This window comes from Peromyscus leucopus, chromosome X, assembly GCF_004664715.2.
Source record: "Peromyscus leucopus breed LL Stock chromosome X, UCI_PerLeu_2.1, whole genome shotgun sequence".
NCBI classification, from domain to species: domain Eukaryota; kingdom Metazoa; phylum Chordata; class Mammalia; order Rodentia; family Cricetidae; genus Peromyscus; species Peromyscus leucopus.
Window position 1 is genome coordinate 36214100 of NC_051083.1, and position 19065 is coordinate 36233164.

Here is a 19065-nt window from a genome sequence, read left to right on the forward strand (position 1 = left end):
CCAATAACACTTGGATGTACTGGGCACTTGTTAGAATGACAGAACTTCAGGTCTTACCACTAAGACCTGTACAATCAGAATCTGTAGCTTAACAGGATTCTCCACTGATTTCTCTGCACATTTGTTTGGAAATCACTGATGGATTTGGCATAGTGTTTAGCAGCACAGGCCACAGTGATTTGGAGATTGGTTTCAAAAGAAAAAACCATGTGGTTTTTTCTTGTTTCATATGTAGAAAATTTTCCAAATAAAAGGAACTCATCAAACTTGTACAGTCAGCCCCAGGTCAAGCAAATGAGTGATAAGGATGTGGCTTTAATTTCTGAGGCATTCTCTATATGAAAGCGTCAACCCCTGAGCAATGGCACTGATCAGTGTCTGGGGTTAAGTCCTTGCCTTAAAAAAAAGTGTATATGACTGTTTTGCCTGTTTGTATGTACACTACATGCATTCAGTGCCCTTGGTGGCCAGAAGAGGTTGTAAGATCCCCTGAAACTAGAGTTACAGGTGGTTTTTTGCCACCATGTGGGTACTGAGATTTGAATCTGGGTCCTCTGGAAGAGCAGCCACTGCTTTATGGGTTAAGCTGTCTTTCCAGTGCCTGAGACCTTGCCTTTTAAGAACATTCACCTTCTCTGGGTTTGCTGTTCTACTGTTGATTTTTCTAGCTTTCCACAGTGGACTGTTGCTGCACAGGTATGCCAATCTCCTTGTCAAGTCCTGGAAAACAAGCAAACTTAAAATGCCATCAGAAGACAGTAGAGACAATTACAGATACTGGCATTCAGACTCAGGTCATTTCTTTATGATGGTAAAAGAGCAGAAATAGCCTTGTAGGACAAATGCATTTTTTATACAGATGACAGTAAGGTACTTCCAGTGCTTTCTGTAACTGCCTTGGTATTTATAGATCTACCTTAGTCAAGGACTTCAGCCTTTCTAAAAGATAAGACCCTTGTGACTGTTTATAAGCAGCTATCACTGTAACCCCTGGGGAAATTTAAGAGCTGCTACTGAGACCAAGAAGATAATGGGTAAATTTTGTACTTTCATTTGGTCAAAGTTGGTTTAACTTGAGGCTTACTTAGATGAAAATAGAAAATACCAATTCAAACTAAGCTAGCTCTTCTGTAGAATCCACTGGAAGTCTAAACATGATCTCAAAAGATGTCTTTCCTTCCTATGGCAATAAAATAAACCTGTGCTGTCCACTGTGGTAGTTATTAGCTGTATGTGGCTACCTAGCATTTGAAAAGCTTGTCTGAATAGAGATGTGCTATGAGTATAATTTTGATACCACATTTCAAAGAATACTAGAAACAAGTGTCTCAGTGTTCTTATGTTGATTATACATTAAAATGATATCTTGGATATTACAGATTACAAATACATAAAAATGAATCTCTCCTTTTTAAAATTTGGTGACTAGACAGTTTAAAATTATATGTGGCTTGCATTTTTGACTCACATATTTCTTACGGACTTCATGGTTGTAAGCAGAGGTCAGGATTTTTTTTCCCCCAGGGACACGGTTTCTCTGTGTAGCCCTGGATCTCCTGGAACTCGATCTATAGACCAGGCTGCCCTTGAACTCATGGAGATCTACCTACCTCTGCCTCCACAGTGCTGGGATCAAAGTTGTGTGTCACCACCACCTGGCAAGGTTGGGATATTTTTAAGGGCTGGAATAGTAAGTATCTTAAGCTTTATGGTTCATGGGATCTCTGTTACATATTCTTGGGTTTTGTTGTCTATTTAGAAGAGACAGGATTGAGACAGCATTTCTCTATGTGTGTCTGGCTGGCCTGGAACTCATGATGTCAACCATGCTGGCTGTGACCTTGCAGAGATACTTCTGCCTTTCCTTCTCCAGTGAAGTGATGGGGTTACAAGCACACACCACTCTGCTGGCTGCTTTTGATTGTTGGTTTAGTGGGATTTAGAATCACCATGGAAACAATTCCCTGAGTATAGCTGTGAGAGATTTTCTAGATTAGGATAATTGAGGGAAAAAACCCACCCCAAATGTGAGAAGTAGTATTCGTATTGGATGGGGTCCTGGACTGGACAAAAAAGGAGAAAGCACTTAAGCACAAGCTTTCATCTCCCTCTGCCCCCCGACTGTGCATGTAATGTGACCAGCAACCACCAACCTCCTCAGCCTTTCGCTGCCATAGCTTCTGCTCCATGATGGGCTCTACCCTGGAGCTGTGAGCCAAATTAAAGCCTTCCTAAAGCTGCCCTGTTGTCACAGTATCTAGACAAGTAACTAACATAACCCTCATCCCCAGCAGTTGTTTTTAAAAAGAAATAATCCCTTAAAAAATTAAAAACTATTCTTATATTGTAGGCTATAAGCCAGATTTTGCTCTTGGACTGTATTTCCCTGGACCCTAACCCAGCTACTCAGTTAACCCAAGACCTTTAATACTTTGAAGAATAAATGTAAGGCTTTAAGATTACAAATATTTGAGGCGGGTATTGTGGCTCTGTTTGTGGAGTGCTTGTCTAGCATGCACAAAATCCTAGGTTTGCTCCCAATACTATGTAACCAGACATGTTGTCACATGCCTGTAATCTCAGCACTTGGGAGGGGGAGTCCAGAGGATCTGAAAGTCAAGGTCATCCTTGGCTACATGGAAACTAGAGGCCAGCCTGGGTTATGTAAAACTAACTCAAAAAATACTATAAACCAGTGATTTCTCAACCTATGGGTTGAAACCCCTTTGGTGGGGGGAGTCAAATGGCTCTCTCACATGGGTCACTTAAGACCATCAGAAAACACAGATATTTACATTATGATTCCTAACAGGAGCAACATGACAGTTTTGAAGTAGCAGTGAAATAATGTTATGGTTGGGGGTCACCACCACCACATGAGGAACTGTGTTAAAGGGTCGCAGCATTAGGAAGGGTGAGGACCACCGTTGTTGAACCACTAACATCTTGATTTCTTATACAGTACTTATTTTCTTTATTTTTAACCTTTATTTATGTTATAAATCTGTCCTTCAAATTGAGTGATGCTGAACTTTTCTTTCTCTTAGTCATCTGTGTATTTTAAACATTCTTATGAAGACTGGCTGGGAAAAAATGGATTGAGCATCTCTCCTTTTCATATAAGATGGCAAACTTCAGTTTTTAATCGTGCCTTTTACAGTTGGGGACGGCGGAAAGCAAGGATGCTTTACCAATGGTACTTTTCATCTTTAATTTGGGGGGTTATTAGTAATTTAATTAAATTATCATAAGAAATAGCTTAAATATATATATTTAAGCAATTGTATCACTGTGCTTTTTCATACATTAAAAATCATGGTACCTGACCATAGTGGTGCAGACCTCTTATTCCAGGCTATCCTAAGTTAGATTTCAAGTTTGAGGCCAGTCTGAACTGCATGAGGACCTTGTCTCAAACAAGCAAAAAAATAAAATAGAGGAGGCTGGAGAGTGGTTCAGCAGTTAAGAGCATTTGCTGTTCTTCCAGAGGACACAAATAAAGTTAAAATAAAATAAATAAGTAAATAAGACACTCAGGGAAATTTATGGTTTTGTGTTTTCCATGGTCTTTGGGATACCTAATATCCTAACAATTTATTTTTTAAAAGATGTATTTATTTTTTATTTTGTATGTTTGTTTTGCTGAATGTGTACCACCTGCATGCAGGACTCACAGGAGAACCCCTGGAACTGGAGTGGCAGATAGTTGTGAGCTATCATGTGGTACTAGGAACTGAACCTGGGTGTTCTGTAAGAGCAGCCAGTGCTCTTAACCTCTTAATCCATATCACCAGCTCCCCATAACAGGTTCTTAGTTAAGAGAAATTTGGGTTTGTGAATAGTGTGCTTTAAATTACTTTTTGTTAAAAATAAAGCTCCCAGCAGGAATCCCAGCACTCAGAATACTGAGGCAGGAGAATTGAGAATTTGAGGGAAGCCTGGACAATATAACAAATTAATTCCAGGCCAGTCTGAGATATCTCTCTCTCTCTCTCTCTCTCTCTCTCTCTCTCTCTCTCTCTCTCTCTCTCCTCTCTCCTCTCTCTCTCTCTCTCTCTCTCTCTCTCTCTCTTGCTCCTTGCTCCTCTCTATATATAGATAGATATAGATGTGTGTATATATGTATTACACAAATATACAAATATAAGTTCCAAATATGTTCAAGCTAAATGTAAATAATTAGATAATCAAAAAGTATACAGTAATAAAAATAGGCAAACCTAAAATTCAGTTCTCTGGAAAGACTAATAAAATTGATTAAGTCTAGGCCATGAATGATTAAGAAAAAACAGTAACTAAAAATAATTGAGCCAGGCGGTGGTGGCGCACACCTTTAATCCCAGCACTCAGGAGGCAGAGCCAGGCGGATCTCTGTGAGTTCGAGGCCAAGCTGGTCTACCGAGCGAGATCCAGGACAGGCACCAAAACAACACAGAGAAACTCTGTTTTTAAAAACTAAAATAATAATAATAGTTGAAAAAGATAATACTTCAAATTCTGTGAACAATAAAACAAAAATAATACTATTACAGTTCTACAACTTTAAATTTCACAACAGAACTTATGAAAAGAAACAGATCAGCCCCAACTATGAAAGTAATTTTAATGATTAAAACAGCAGAATAAAACTATTAAATTTGACTCCATTGATATTTAAACTACTTTATCACAAAGTGAAGCTAAAATAAGATGCAAACAGTAGAATGGATGAAAAATGAATGCATGCCCCAATGTTAAGAACATTCCTAACTATATTAAAATCAATCAAAACAGTGCTATATAAATGATCAAATGGAGAGGAAACCCCCCCATCCCCTTTTTTAAATTGGCAATAATATTCAGCTTTTTTGGGTGTCAGAGTATTTTAGTTTGTTAGAACTGTCTATGAGTCAGTTAGTTTAGATGGAGAAAACAAGGCCAGCTATTGATCTTTTTACCCTCGTTTAAAAGTTGTGAAACATGGCTAGTCAGTTACTTTGTTAGTGTATGCATTGTGAAGAATTGTACACTTACATGTTTGTTTTTGTCCTTGTTGCCAGGTTCAATTTTGGAATGGTGTTTGGCGTAATTGCCATGTTCAGCTCCTTTTTTCTTCTTGGAAAAACATTGATGCAGACTTTGGCACAGATGATGGCTGACTCTTCTTCTTCCTCTCCTTCCTCTTCTTCCTCTTCCTCATCTTCCTCTTCTTCATCTTCCTCTTCCTCCTCTCTTCACAATGAACAGGTGTTGCAAGTTGTGGTAAGTTTATGCTTTTTTGCTTTAAACTGCTGAAAACACATAAAATTTTCTGGCTAGTATGGCTGCAATGTATAACATAAACATGAAAGTAAAACACGTCGTAATTTTTAAAATTACACACTTAACCACAAACCATTAGTACAAAATTAGCAGAAAGTGTCACAGTATTTGATGGCAGTGGCAATACCTGTAGCAAAGAATAAATTAACCATTAATAATACAAGGCAGCCATTACAGGTACCTCTCAACTCAGGTTGTCTTCTTGAGATGTGATTGCAAGGAGTAGGCATTCTGACTTGAGATCTCTATAACATGGAAGTAAACTGCATCTTAATTCTGTGCAATGTTCCCTGTCATTTTCATGGTTTTTCAGAATTTAATCAATAATCTTTAAATTAAAAGTATAAGGCTAGAGTTGGGGGTAAAGGTATAAGACATTTTTTAATGATCACTGTCATTTCTTTGAAACTGGCTCTCACTCTGTTAGCTGGACTAGCCTAGAACTTGCTGTATGGCCTAAGCTGCCCTTGAACTCAATGGAGATCATCCTGCCTCAGCCTTCCAAGTGTTGAAATTTCAGATATGAGTCACTACACCTATGTTGTGAATTTTTTAAGAATTTTTAATTTTATTTTATGTGGCATTGCATTCCCTGGAACTGTAGTTACAGACAGTTGTGTGCTACTATGTGGATGCTAGGAACCAAATCTTGGTCCTCTTCAAAAGCAGCAAGTTCTCTTAACTGCTGATCCATCTTTCCAGTCTCTACCTTGTGATTTCTTAATATAAAAAAATAATGTGCTAGATTTTATTCCTTTGGTTGTAAGATATAGTAATTCTTATTTTAAAGCACAGGTGTAGGCTTATATCTTATCTTTTGGCAATACTGGAGTTTGAAAGTACAGCATCATGCATGTAAACCAAGTGAGCTGAAGCCCCTGCTCTTATCTCTTACCTTTTGCTTTCTTCAGTTTGCAAGAGTGCTTGATGTTGGCTTGCTTTTGCTTCATATTTTTCAACTTTTATTTATGTATTTCTAACTCACATTTTTATACTTGTAGTTTCCATTCCATGAGTTATAAATGCTATATTTAATCATGTTCTTGTTAATAGGACATTTAAGGATTAGGAACAGATTTTTTAAAAAAAAGAAGAAATTACCTCTCCTAAGCTGGGACAATGGGGAAAAACTTACATGTGATTTATAGAGAGTAGTACTCAGTCAGTAGAACATGAGACTCTTAATCCCAGGGTCATGGGTTCAAGCCCCACTTTGAATGCCAAATGTAACTAGAGGCTTTTCTCTGCCCCGCCTTGTCCCATAGCCATTTCCAAATAATCACTCAGAGGCTTATATTAATTATAAATGCTTGGCTGATGGCCCAGGCTTATTACTAGCTAGCTCTACATTTAAATTAACCCATTTCTATTAATCTATGTATCTCTACATGGCCTGTGACTTACTGGTTCTATCACATCTTGCTTTTTGGGCAGCTCACAGCATCTGCCCTGATTCTGCCCTTCTTCATCTCTGTCTTCATTTGAATGTACTGCCTAACCTTATTCTGCTTCGCCATTGGCCAAGCAGCTTTATTTATCAACCAGTGAGAGTAACAGTAAAGGATGGTCACAACTCTTTCTTAGAAGTTGAGATGTTTTGTCAGGTGAAGCTGCATAAGACATGATGTATTTCTTCACTAAACATTTATGAGTGTGTCCAGCTTACTGGCCATGTACTGAGTCCCAGGTTCCTGGGGAACAAAACCCAGTGCTCACACTCATGGAACTTTAGTCTAGAAGGTGAGATGCTATGATTGTTATTTGATTGTACTTTTTTTTTTTTTGAGATTGGGTTTCTCTGTGTAGCTTTGAAGCCTGTCATGGAACTCGATTTGTAGACCAGGCTGGCCTCAAACTCACAGAAATCCACCTGCCTCTGCCTCCCGAGTGCTGGGATTAAAGGTGTGCGCCACCACCGCCCAGTTTGACTGGACATCATACAAGGTGCTATGGCAACAAAAAGAATGTAAGGTGTATCTGGCACTAGGAAAGAAGAGAGTAGAAGTGTGAGGACAGTCCACCTAGCCTGGAAAAGGAAGATGGAACTCAAGAACTGAGCACCCCAGGAATAGAAGGATCACTGTAACATGGAACACAGGGAGAATTATCATAGTGATCATAAATAAGTAGGTAATAAGCAATGTTTTCCATATGAGATTTCTGTATGTGTTTGATTTTGTTCTCTCAGAACATGGCCAATAGGCAAGTGTTGTAGATGATTGGTTGATAAATAAAGTGCTGATTGGCTAGTAGCCAGGCAGGAAGTATAAGCGGGACAAGGAGAGAGGAGAATTCTGGGAAGTGGGAGGCTGAGGCAGAGAGACGTTGCCAGCCGCCACAATGAGAAACAGATGTTCAGATACCGGTAAGCCACTAGCCGGTATCTGAACCATGGCAACTTATACATTAATAAAAATGGGTTAGTTTAAGATATAAAAACAGTTAACAAAATGCCTACCACAGCCATACAGTTTATAAGTAATATAAGTCTCTATGTATTTATTTGGTTGGGTCTGAGCAGCTGCGGGACTGGCCGGTAAGAAAAATTGTCCTGACCGTGGGCCAGGCAAGACCAAAAAACTCTTAACAATAGGCAGGATGCACTCAAGAAGTTTATTTTGTTCTCCCTGACTTACGGATTAGAAAACCAAAGCCCAGAGACATTACATCATTTGCCCATGGTGACAGGAAATAGTGTGTCCATCATCCATGATGATAAGAATCTCTGCATATTATGTTGTACTCTTTTAAAAAGATAAATAAAAGCCAGGCCTAGTGATGCAGGCCTATAATTCCAGCTACTTGGGAGGCTGAGGCAGGAGGATTGCAAGCTTGCTTAGCTATAAAGCAAGTTTAAGTCCAACATGGGCCACTTAGTGAGAACCTCTCCCAAAGTAAAAAGTAAAAGAAAGAGTTGGGAGGCATAACTCCATAATCACTTGCCTAGCATGCATTAAGCCCTGGGTTCAATTTGAGGAGTAAGACGGGGAAACAGGTGAGTAGATGGGTTGGGTCATTCATTCAAAGAAGTATATATAATTTTGGCCTGCCCCTATGAGTAATATGGTGAAAGTTTAAGTAAGCATATATAAGAGAACAGTATGAAAAGTAGGAGATAAGATGGGAGATATAGGTAGTATCCAGACTGTGAAAGACCTTTCTAGAAATTTTCTCTTTTATGTATAGATTAGTGTTCTGTGCAAAATGGGCCAAAGTTAGATCAAAGATGGGGAGACCATTTAATAGTTAGAAGTGATAAGGATCTAAACTAAATTTGTGGCAAAGAGAATGAAGGCCCCTGAGAGGCTACCCATGCAGAAGATGGTCCTACACCCATGCACATAAAAGGATTCAGTGGATTAAAAAAAAAGAACAGATGAAGTTGGGAGGCTAAAGTGGTGATGGGATAAGGAAGGAGTTGGAGGCTTGAGACTGGAGGGTGGACTTGATCAAAACACATTATCTGTATGTGTGAAATTTTCAAACAGTTTTCAAACAGTTTTCAAAGGGGAGAAAATGAGAATAAAGGCGATGGTTTTTCATTACAATTACAATGTGAAGCTGGAGGGTGCAGGGACAGTTTAAGGATGACTCTTGGCTATACAACTAGTTAGTGTTCAAAAAAGACAAGGGAAGGAAGCTCGTTTAGAGAAAATCTGATCATTAGCCTGTCTGCCTGCTAGAATTCCAATGGCAATTGTCATGTAGAGAAGAAATTATTCTTCTCTTTGCTTCTCAGTTTAATCAGTGTTCATAAAAATACCACGTGTGCTGTATTTTAGAACCGTTAAAAAACCAGAAGCCCAATAGTCTACCGTGCTTATTTGTGTATAATTTAAAAAATTGCCTAGTCTCTTGTTTTTGATATAGCCCTTGGAGCTTAAGGAACATACTTCTGGCTTCCTCTCTAATTCCCAGCAGCCTTGTTCAGTATTAATTCCCACAACCCTGGCACTGTGTGCTGTTGAAAGAGTGTTCTGCATTCAGTGTTCTGGTACATCTAATACTCTGTGCAATCATATTAGAGACAGATGGTCATCTTGTACTGTTGCCAGGCAATAAGACCTGCCATCTGTTACTATAGTCAGTCACAAACTCAGACCTCTTACCTTGTATTATTAGTGTATCCAGAAGATAATGTAGAGAAGGAATAAAGAGCTGGTTGCATAAAATGAAATGAGTTATTTGAAATAAAGGCAAGCTGTGCTTTGGTGTGGATTGTTTTGTGAGCTAGATGGCATGTATGAGAGCTAATCTTAAGGGAAAACATTTAAAGAGGCCTCAGAAACAGGGAAGCTACTAAGCCAAACAGATGAGTTACCACCATGGGAATGGAAAAATTGTGGAACACAAGGGACACTGATATTTGTGGGAGGAAAAAAGTCATTCATTGAGGTCTGCATAAAGAGAATTCCACATAACAAGATAGCGCGCGCACACACACACACACACACACACACCACACATTAAGAATGTCAATTATGAAAATGGGTTTCATAATCAGACCATGGGACCTTGGAATGAGTGGACTTTCAAAAATAACTGAACCACACTCTGCGAACCCCTCTTGGATCAAGGCTTAAAAAGTGAAACACATTTGCTGGGCAGCCCCTAAACAAAGTCTGATTAAGAGAGTGGTAAAACTCAGGGTCACAAAAATCCTGGAAGGAAAAGAATCAGGCTCTTCATTCATGTGAACATGGAACGAGGAAGACATAAAACTAACATCAGAACTATGGGATGATTTATGTAACAGTAAACAGTGTATCTTTGTTCTCAGTTATTTTTGATTTTTAAAGATGTTATTTTTAGAGCAGGTTTAAGTTTATAGCAGTATTGGGAGGAAATACAGAGATTTCCCATGTACTTCCCACACAAACACAGCTGCCCCAACCAGAGTGGTCCACTTGTTACTGTTGGTAAATCTAAACCAATGGACCATCATCACCCAGGGTCCATGGTTTATATTTAAAGTCAGTCTTGATGGTTTAGGAAATGTTGAATATTGTTAGATTTGATACACCTAAGTTTTTTAATACCAAAAACTAAAAGCAAAGTAAGATTCAAAGGCAAATAAACTGGAGGATACATTTCTGACATGTATTACAAAGGACCAATACTAGTATTTGAAGTGTAGTTAACAGACTAGTAAGAGAGGAATACTGCTGAATGTAACAATGCATGTCTGTAATCCCAATACTCAGGAGGCAGAGGCAGGAGGGTCACTGTCAGTTCAAGATCAAGCTAGTCTCCCTACCAATTTATATGTCATTCTGTTTCAAATAAAACAACAAATATATGAATTACATCAGGAAAAAAAACAAGTTAGGTCAAGAATAGACTACTGAGACTGCAGATTGAATAAAATGAGCTTGCCTAAAGGTATAGCTAAGTCTGTTTTTAAGAGAGCAGCTTGATAAGATATACATATCTATGGTGGCTAGTCTTATGTCAACAAGCTAGAGTCATCAGAGAGAAGGGAATCCTCAATTTAGAAAATGCTTCCATAAGATCCAGCTGTGGGGCATTTTCTTAATTAGTGATCAATGGGGGAGGGCCCAGCCCATTATTGGTGGTGCCATCCCTGGGCTGGTGGCCCTGGGTTCTATAACAAAGCAGGCTGAGCAAGCCATGAGGAGCAAGCCAGTAAAATAATAAGCAGCACTTGTGCTTCCAGGTGCCTGTCTTGTTTGAGTTCCTGTCCTGATTTCCTTCAGTGATGAACAGCAATATGGAAGTGTGAGCCAAATAAACCCTTTCCTGCCCAACTTGTTTTTTGTTGTGGTGTTTTGTTGCAGCAATAGAAACCCTAAGACAAAGGTACCAGGATTATAGGGTACTGCTGTGACAGACCTGACCATGTTTTGTGAGGATTGTGGAAGAACTTTGGAACTTTGGGCTAGAAAAGCCACTGAATGTTGAGAGCTTAGTGGAATGTTCTGTGGAAGCTTGAAAGATAGGAATTTGAGAGAAGTACAGAGGATGGAGGCCTGGCTTGTGAAGTTTCAGAGGGAAGATTAAAGACTATCAGGGCCATTTGCTATTTTAGTTCTGTCGTTGTGGTCAGCTGGGGCTGAAGAATCAGCTGTGATTAACAAGATACCAGAACTACTAAAGCGAAACCTTTGCAGTGCTTGGATACTTGATGCTAGTCGGCAAGAGCTGAGAACCTCACATTGATTAAGAAGAGACCAGCATTGTTAGGGTGACATCTTCTGGGAGGTGTTTCCTGAGAGCACAGAGAAGCTGTGTTCCAGAGGCATCCTAGGTTGTACCTTGTGCTGGCAGCCAAACTTGGTAGTGTAAGAGTCACCCAGGTGGTACTGGTTTGGAAGGCATGAAGGGGTCATGAAGAGCAGCTGAGAGGCCAGGAAAGGCCATTGGTGAAGGTGCAGCCTCAGTGGCAGTTTAAGGCCGAGGATTGAAGGGGTCATGCAGAGATGTTGAAAGTGCATCCCAGTTGCAGCAGAGGACCCCAGCAGTTTTGGAGATGGTGGTACAGTGGGATAGCCACCAAGGACAGCAGCAGCAGTGGAGTGGAGCCAACCAGAGCCTAGAAGACATGTTGTTTGTGTGGCTGAGGGTGGAGCATAGGAAGTGACCCCCTGAGTGGATCCTAGACGTTGAACATTGTGTTGTTTACACGGTTAAGGTTTGGTTTTGATTTGATTTGATTGTGACTGTGTCCTGCTTCTTCACTCTTGAAATATGAAGATAATGTAATTTTGATTTTTACAGGAGACCAGAGCTGAAAGACTTTGGACTTTTAAAAGAGATTTTGAATTTTTAGAGAGATTGAATATTTTAAAAGAGACAGAGATTTTAATGTATTTGAATTTGTAAAAATTGTGTGACTTTTAAAGTTATTTATGATTTTATTGTGAGATCTTGACAAATAAGAAAGGAAGGATTGTGGCTTATTAGTGATGTGTTTGTGTGTCAAGTTGACAAGGGATCAGTTGTGCTGGCTAGTCATGTCCACTTGACACAAGCTAGAGTTATCTACAATGAGGGAACCTCAGTTGAGAAAATGCCTCCATAAGATCCAGCTGTAAGGCATTTTCTTAATTAGTGATTGATGGGATGCCCCCAGCCCATTGTGGGTGGTGCTTATGTCAAGTTGACACACAAAACCAGCCAATACATAAGTAAACAAGTATAAAAAGTAGCATGGTGTTAAATTGATAGAAATGTTCACTGCGCTAAGTCAGATTTGTCACTTTTTGGATGAAGAGATGGCTCAGTGGATATAAGAGCACTTGCTGTGAAAGCAGGAGGATCTGAGTTCAAATTCCCAGTACCCATGTGTCTTTGCAGCCTGCACCCCCAGTATCATGTGGTGAAGAAAGGCCAGTCTCTGGAGCTCACTAGCCATCTAGCCTAGCTGAAATGGTGGAGCTTTGGGTTCAGTGAGAGCCACTGTCTCAAGACATAGGGTACAGAGGGGTCCAGTAAGATGGCTCAGTGGGTAATCATAGCCACCAGGCCTGATAACCTTTGTACTATCTGAAGGATCCACGTGTTGGAAGGAGAGAGCCAACTCCTCCATGTTGTCCTCTAGCTTCCACAGGCACAGTGTAGCAAGTATATACCCCCAAACATACATACAACAGTTAATTTACTAGTGAAGGTAGAGAGCAATAGAGGAAGGCACCCATCATTGGCTTCTGTATGTGTGTGCAGAAGCATGTATGCACCTGTACACACACAAAAGTTTACACTTGAGAATTGAATTAAGTCACAAAAATAAGTACAAAAAAGCAAAAACTTGTAAAATAGTTAAATGACCAACAACTCATTCCAAAAAAAACATAATGTAAGCTATTAAAAACCATAATGAGATGCTAGTTTAAAAAAAATAGGCCTGATGGTGCATACTCAAAACTCTAATGCAAGAAGGTAGAGGTAGGAGAATTCTTGGGACTTTCTGGCAGCCTAGCCTAATTATTGAACTCTAGGCGAGAGAGATCTTTTTTTTTAAGATTCGTTTATTATGTGTACAGTGTTCTGTCTGCATGTATGTATGTATGTTTGCACACCAGAAGAGGACACCAGATCTCATTACAGATGGTTGTGAGCCACCATGTGGGTGCTGGGAATTGAACTCAGGACCTCTGGAAGAGCAGTCAGTGCTCTCAACCACTGGGCCATCTCTCCAGCAGAGAGAGGGGGGAAGGGGAGAGAAGGGGAGGGGGAGAGAGAGAGGGAGAGAGGGAGAGATCTTCTAAAAACAAGGTAGTGGCTAGAGAGGTATCTCAGACATTAAGAGCATTTGTTGCTCTAAAGAGGACCAGGTTCAGTTCCCAGCACCTACATGGTGGCTCGTGACCATCCATAACTCCAGTTCCAGGGGATCTGATATCCTCTTCTGACATCATGGGCACCTGGCACATTTTTGGTGCACATACATACATTCAAACAAAACACTCATACACATAAAATTAATCTAAAAATTTATTTTTTTGATTTATGTTATATGTATGAATGTTTTGCCTGAATGCATATATGTACACCACATACATGCCTGTTACATTCCCTGGAGCTGGAATTATGAATTGTTGGGAGCCAAGATATGGGTGATGGATCCTGTATAAGAATAAGTACTCTTAACTACTGAGCAATCTCAACAGCCCTAAAAAAAAAAGCATGTTAAGCTAGTTGTGGTATAATGCAAACATGTAATCCCAGCCCTCTGGTGACTGAGGCAGGAAGATCTTTCTTAGTAGGTAGACTCAGCTGTATATGTAAGACTCTGTCTCCCCCTAAAAAAAGAGAAGAAAAAAATAATCATAGAACTAGAAAATACTCAGGAAGAGATATTAGATAAAAATACAAGTTTCAAAATCATGTTGATAATTACAGTATAATTTTTGAAAGTAGGTATAAAGGGGAAAGACTAGAAAGATAGGGCAAAGCATTGAGAATGGTTGTTTTCTCTTTGCAAAGTGAGCAGGATCATAGGCTTCTACTTAAGTTTTCCTGTTTAGTTTTCTTAAGGATTTATTTATTTGTATTTTGTGTGTAAGATTGTTTTGTCTGCATGTATGTACATATATGGACTTGGTGCTCATGGAGGCCAGAACAGTGTGTCAGATCCCCTGGACCTGTAGTTACAGTTTTGTGAGCCACTATGTGGGTGCTGGGAATTTAACCCAGCTCCCCTGCAAGAGCAGTATACTGCTCTTAACTACTGATCCATCTCTCTAGACCCCAATTTGCCTGTAGTAAGCACTTTTAGTTAGTATTCAAATGATAATTCATAAATGAAGGGATTTTCTCCAGAGAGATTTCTTTTGGGTTCTAAGTCTTATACTGTGAGAAATGTGTGGTCCATATGTTCAAGCTCTCTCCTTAACAGATACTACCTTGTTCCTGGACCTCTTGGCTCTAAGAGAATTTTACTGTTCAGCCTGGCTATAGAAAGCTTTCCTTAGGTATGCACTGATACTGATAATGCACAACATTTTTAGAGTACATGATTATAAAACAACTCCTGCTTCTTCATCTGGCCGTGAGTCTATATTGTGTTAAGTCGTGTATCTTTGCTTCTATTTTTCTGATAGGTAAATTGATAAGGGTAAGAGGAATAAAGGGCATGGTGCACCAACACTGACCAGGCACTTTGTTATAATACCTTCCATTACCTTTTATTACCTCTTATAACTTGTGAGTATTAAAAAGAGCCTCACTGGGAGAATGTCCTGTCTGACTCAGCACAAACTCTTGATATCTCTTAACAGTTCAAAAACAGGATTTTTGACTAATTTTTTTTTGAGACAGGGTCTCTCTGTGGTAGCCCTGGCTATTCTGGAACTCGATCTGTAGACCAGGCTGACCAAGAATTCGGAGATCCACCTGCCTCTGCCTCCTGGGTGCTGGCATTAAAGGCATACACTGCTACCTCTGTCTAGGACTAAGAATTTTAAGAAGAGTTCCCAAATTGAGCATCCAACCCTTAAGTTAAGGATGGCTCAACCACTGCCAGCTTCATTGTCACCCTGCTTTCCCTGGCACTCAGGGTACCCTCATTCTGTCCCATGGTGAAGTTCTTGGGAATCTAGATATGTAACTTTTTAATGCAGTCCTTCCCATTTTCCTTAAATTGATAGTAAGCCTAATTTATAGAAATTACCTAAATTAAAATAAAACAAAACATTGCTTCTTTTCCTTAGTTATGCTAGAAATAAAAATTGATCATTAATGGTCATAATGCTTTTAGATCATGGAATATTAAGTTTGGAGCTTAGACAGAGTGAAGGTCATACCTCTTGGTTTTTAAATAGGACTCTGCTGTACTCACACTGATAATCATTGCTGTGTTATGTCTGTAAACAGGTTCCTGGTATAAATTTACCTGTCAATCAGCTGACTTACTTCTTCGCTGCAGTCCTCATTAGTGGTGTTGTACATGAAATTGGACACGGTATAGCAGCTATTAGGTAATAAGATTTAACTTTCTTTTTTCTACTACATGCAAAGCAGCTTTTCATTTAAGAAGATTCATTCCTCAAATCTGGTATATTTGAGGTTTTGTTTTTGTTTTTGTTTTTTTTTTTCCTTTCGGTAGATATTACTCAATGTATGCCCTCCATTTATTATTTTGGGGCAGTGTCTCTTTTATAGAAAAAAAATTAATATATTGCTGATGTGTCCTTTTAATCATGTGATCATCTGTATTCTAACTCTGTCCTTTGCTTTATGCCAGCATGATTATAATCTCAGTGCTTCAGGGTTTTTATCTAGTCTTTTTTGTTTTAAAATTATATTTATTTATCGTATATGTATGCTCACACATGCACATGCTATGGCATGCTTGTGGAAGTCACAGAACAACCTGTGAAAGTTGCTGTTTTCCTTCTGCCATGTGGATCCCAGAATTCCAACAGGTCACAGGATTGGCAGAAAGCTCCCTTATCCACAGAACCAGCTTGCTAACCGGTCCTCTAGTAGTCACTGAACTCAAGTCTCTGCCACTGCTCAGAATGTAGTCAGAAGGAAAGGTCTCTTTCGCCCAGGATGGCCTCAAACTCAGAGTCTTCCTGCCTCAGTTTCTGAAATATTAGGAAAATAAATGTGTGCCACTGTACCTGGTTCTACCTTATCAACTGAAATAGTTTCCTGTTTCTGTCCCTGTCTCATGTTGGCTAGAATAAAAAGTTGTCTAGAAGTGCTGGGTTCAATGATATCTAAGCCTACCTAGCAACCCAGGTGGAAGATAGAGGATGAGACCTAGGACTGACTTTGGGAATCATGCTGTGTTGGTGGTTTTGACTACCCAAATGTATCTTTCTATTTATACCTAACTAATTAAGATGGGAAGAAGGCAAGGGTAGTCACTACTACCCTGATACTCCATGGCAATTCCTGCCATAATCAGAAGCATGCTGACAGGTATGTTTTCTCTTTTGTATGTGTGGACCAGGGAAAAGGTAAATCACTATTCTGGAGGAGAAGACTAATCATTATTTTCCAGTTGCTTATGAACAAATCTAGCTTCTAATAACAGACATTCATCTTAACACAGAATGTTTGAACATATATGCACACTACTGGTTTAAAGAGGCAGTGTATGTGAGTGTAGGGATGGGTGTATACATGTGTCACATGTGTGGAGGTAGAGAACATTTTTCAGGAATTATTTCTCTTCCTATAGGTGGGTTCCTAGACTTGAACTCAGGTTATCAGGTTTGATAGCAAGCAGCTTTATTACTGAGCAATCTCACCAGCCCCGGTTACCTCTTATAAATTTCATTTTTCCTTCCATATGTTTAGCCCTGTAAACTTAAGGGTTTTACATCTAAAAACATTATTATTAATAGTTTCATAATTTACAGTATGTTTGTGAAACAGCTTGGAAAACTTTTAAAATATAATACTTTTATTTATTCTTTGAGAATTTCACATATGTGTATGATACATTCTGATCATATCCATCCCTTACTCCTTGCCTCCAACTCCTCTCAGACCCCCACATCTCCTTCTCCCCGCACCACTTAGTAAGTAACCCACTAAGTTCAGTTAGTGCTACCTGGTACATACATGGTTGTAGTGCCATCCACTGGAGCATTGGCAATCTCCCAGAAACCATCAACTGCCAATCACTCCTCAGCTGGGCGAAGTGCCTCATGAACTCCTCCCCTATGCTGTTGACTGGTTTGATCTTGTGGTCTTATGCAGGCAACCATAGCTGTTGTGAGTTCATGAGTGTACTGGCCAAGTTACATCAGGAAGGTAGTTTGGCAGCAGTCCTTCCCAAACTCTGGTCTTACAATCTTTCTGCCTCCTCTTCTACAGTGTCTGCCTGAGCCTCCAGGGAGTGGGTGTATATCAATGTCCCATTTACAGCTCAGCACTCACAGTCACTTATTTGCTGCACTTTGACCAGTTGTGAGTCTGTTTAACTGCCATCCATTGCAAAAATTAAATAGCACAAGTGTCTCTGATAATGGTTGAGAACAGCACTAATCTATGGATATAAAGATAATTAATTCTTTAGAAGGCAATTTAATATGATATCTATTTAGCAAAACAATAATAGTAGATTCTTCCTTAGGGCCTGTGACTTCCTGTCATAGTCACTATTCTATTACTGTGAAGAGACCATGACCAATGCAACTTTTATAAAAGAAAGCATTTAGCTGGGGGCTTGCTTACAGTTTCGAGGTTTAGTCCATGATCCTTAATGGCAGGAAGCAGGAAGGCACACATGGCACTGGAGCAGTAGCTGAGAGCTCTACTTTCTGATCTGCAGGCAGAGAGAAAGAGACTGACATGGGCTTTTGAAACCTCAAAGCCCACCCCCAGTAACATACTGCCTCCAGCAAGGCCATACCTACTCCAACAAGGTCACACCTCTATCCCTTCTAATCATTTCAAACTTCAACTCCCTGGTGACTAAGCATTCAAATATATGAGCTTATGGGAGCCATCCTTATTAAACCGCCACACCTCCCCACATGTAGTGTTTTAGCCAGGTTTAGTAGTAGTAAGCATGAGTTCCCTCCTGTGGAACAGGCCTAAATCCAATCAGAAAAGTGGTTGGTAATCCACAGAACAATCTTGGCAGGTTGTTGTGTTGTTATAGCTCACAAGGTTTACAGTCCTAGCAGGCTGCATAGACTGTCTGCCACTATGAACTAGGAATTATTTATAAATCTCATTACCAACAAAGAGTGAATTACATAGTTGTCTTGTGCATTTACTGTTAAGCTAGTACTTTCCTCATAGTACCAGTTTGGTCCTGTGAGACTATTAAATATATGTTTTTTAGAAATGAAATGGTGGGAAAACTCCTTTTAAGGACTATCTTACCATTAACTTGTGGTGGTATTCTAATTGTACTGAAATGTGATTTTGATTGTATGTTAATAAATAAAGTTGCCCGGGGGTCAGAGCTATTAGAGCCATAGACAGAGTGTGGCGGTGGTGGCACACGCCTTTAATCCCATAGATCTCTGTGTGTTCAGGGATACAGCCAGCATTGGAGACATATGCCTTTAAGACCCAGGGGGCTGTACATTCAGACAGTGACGAGGCAGTCACGTGTTTGGGTTTACAACCAATGAGAAGGCAGAATGACTGGAAAATCGACTTACACACAGGAAATAGCTCTCTAAACGGGAAGCTGGGACAGCAGGAGGAAGGGTGAGATTTTCGCTCTGAGCTCTGACCTCTCGGCTTTCTCTTTTACATTGTTTCTGTGTTTCTTATTTAATAAGATGGTTGGTTACATCTACATTAACTTTTTTTTTTTTGGTGTTTTTC

At 39.7% G+C, this 19065-nt stretch overlaps 1 protein-coding gene across 2 annotated transcripts in view; it reads left to right on the forward strand.

The window, feature by feature from the left end:
- The window catches only part of Mbtps2 (membrane bound transcription factor peptidase, site 2), a 43382-nt gene that overhangs the window by 1326 nt on the left and 22991 nt on the right, over nucleotides 1–19065 (forward strand). Inside the window, exons 2-4 of one of the 2 annotated variants that reach the window (XM_028873213.2) lie at nucleotides 3048–3196; nucleotides 5040–5241; nucleotides 15637–15740. In XM_028873213.2, coding sequence (XP_028729046.1) covers nucleotides 3048–3196; nucleotides 5040–5241; nucleotides 15637–15740 — 455 coding nt within the window. The remainder of the gene's footprint in view (nucleotides 1–3047; nucleotides 3197–5039; nucleotides 5242–15636; nucleotides 15741–19065) is intronic. The other variant, XM_037199434.1, reaches the window with a different exon arrangement.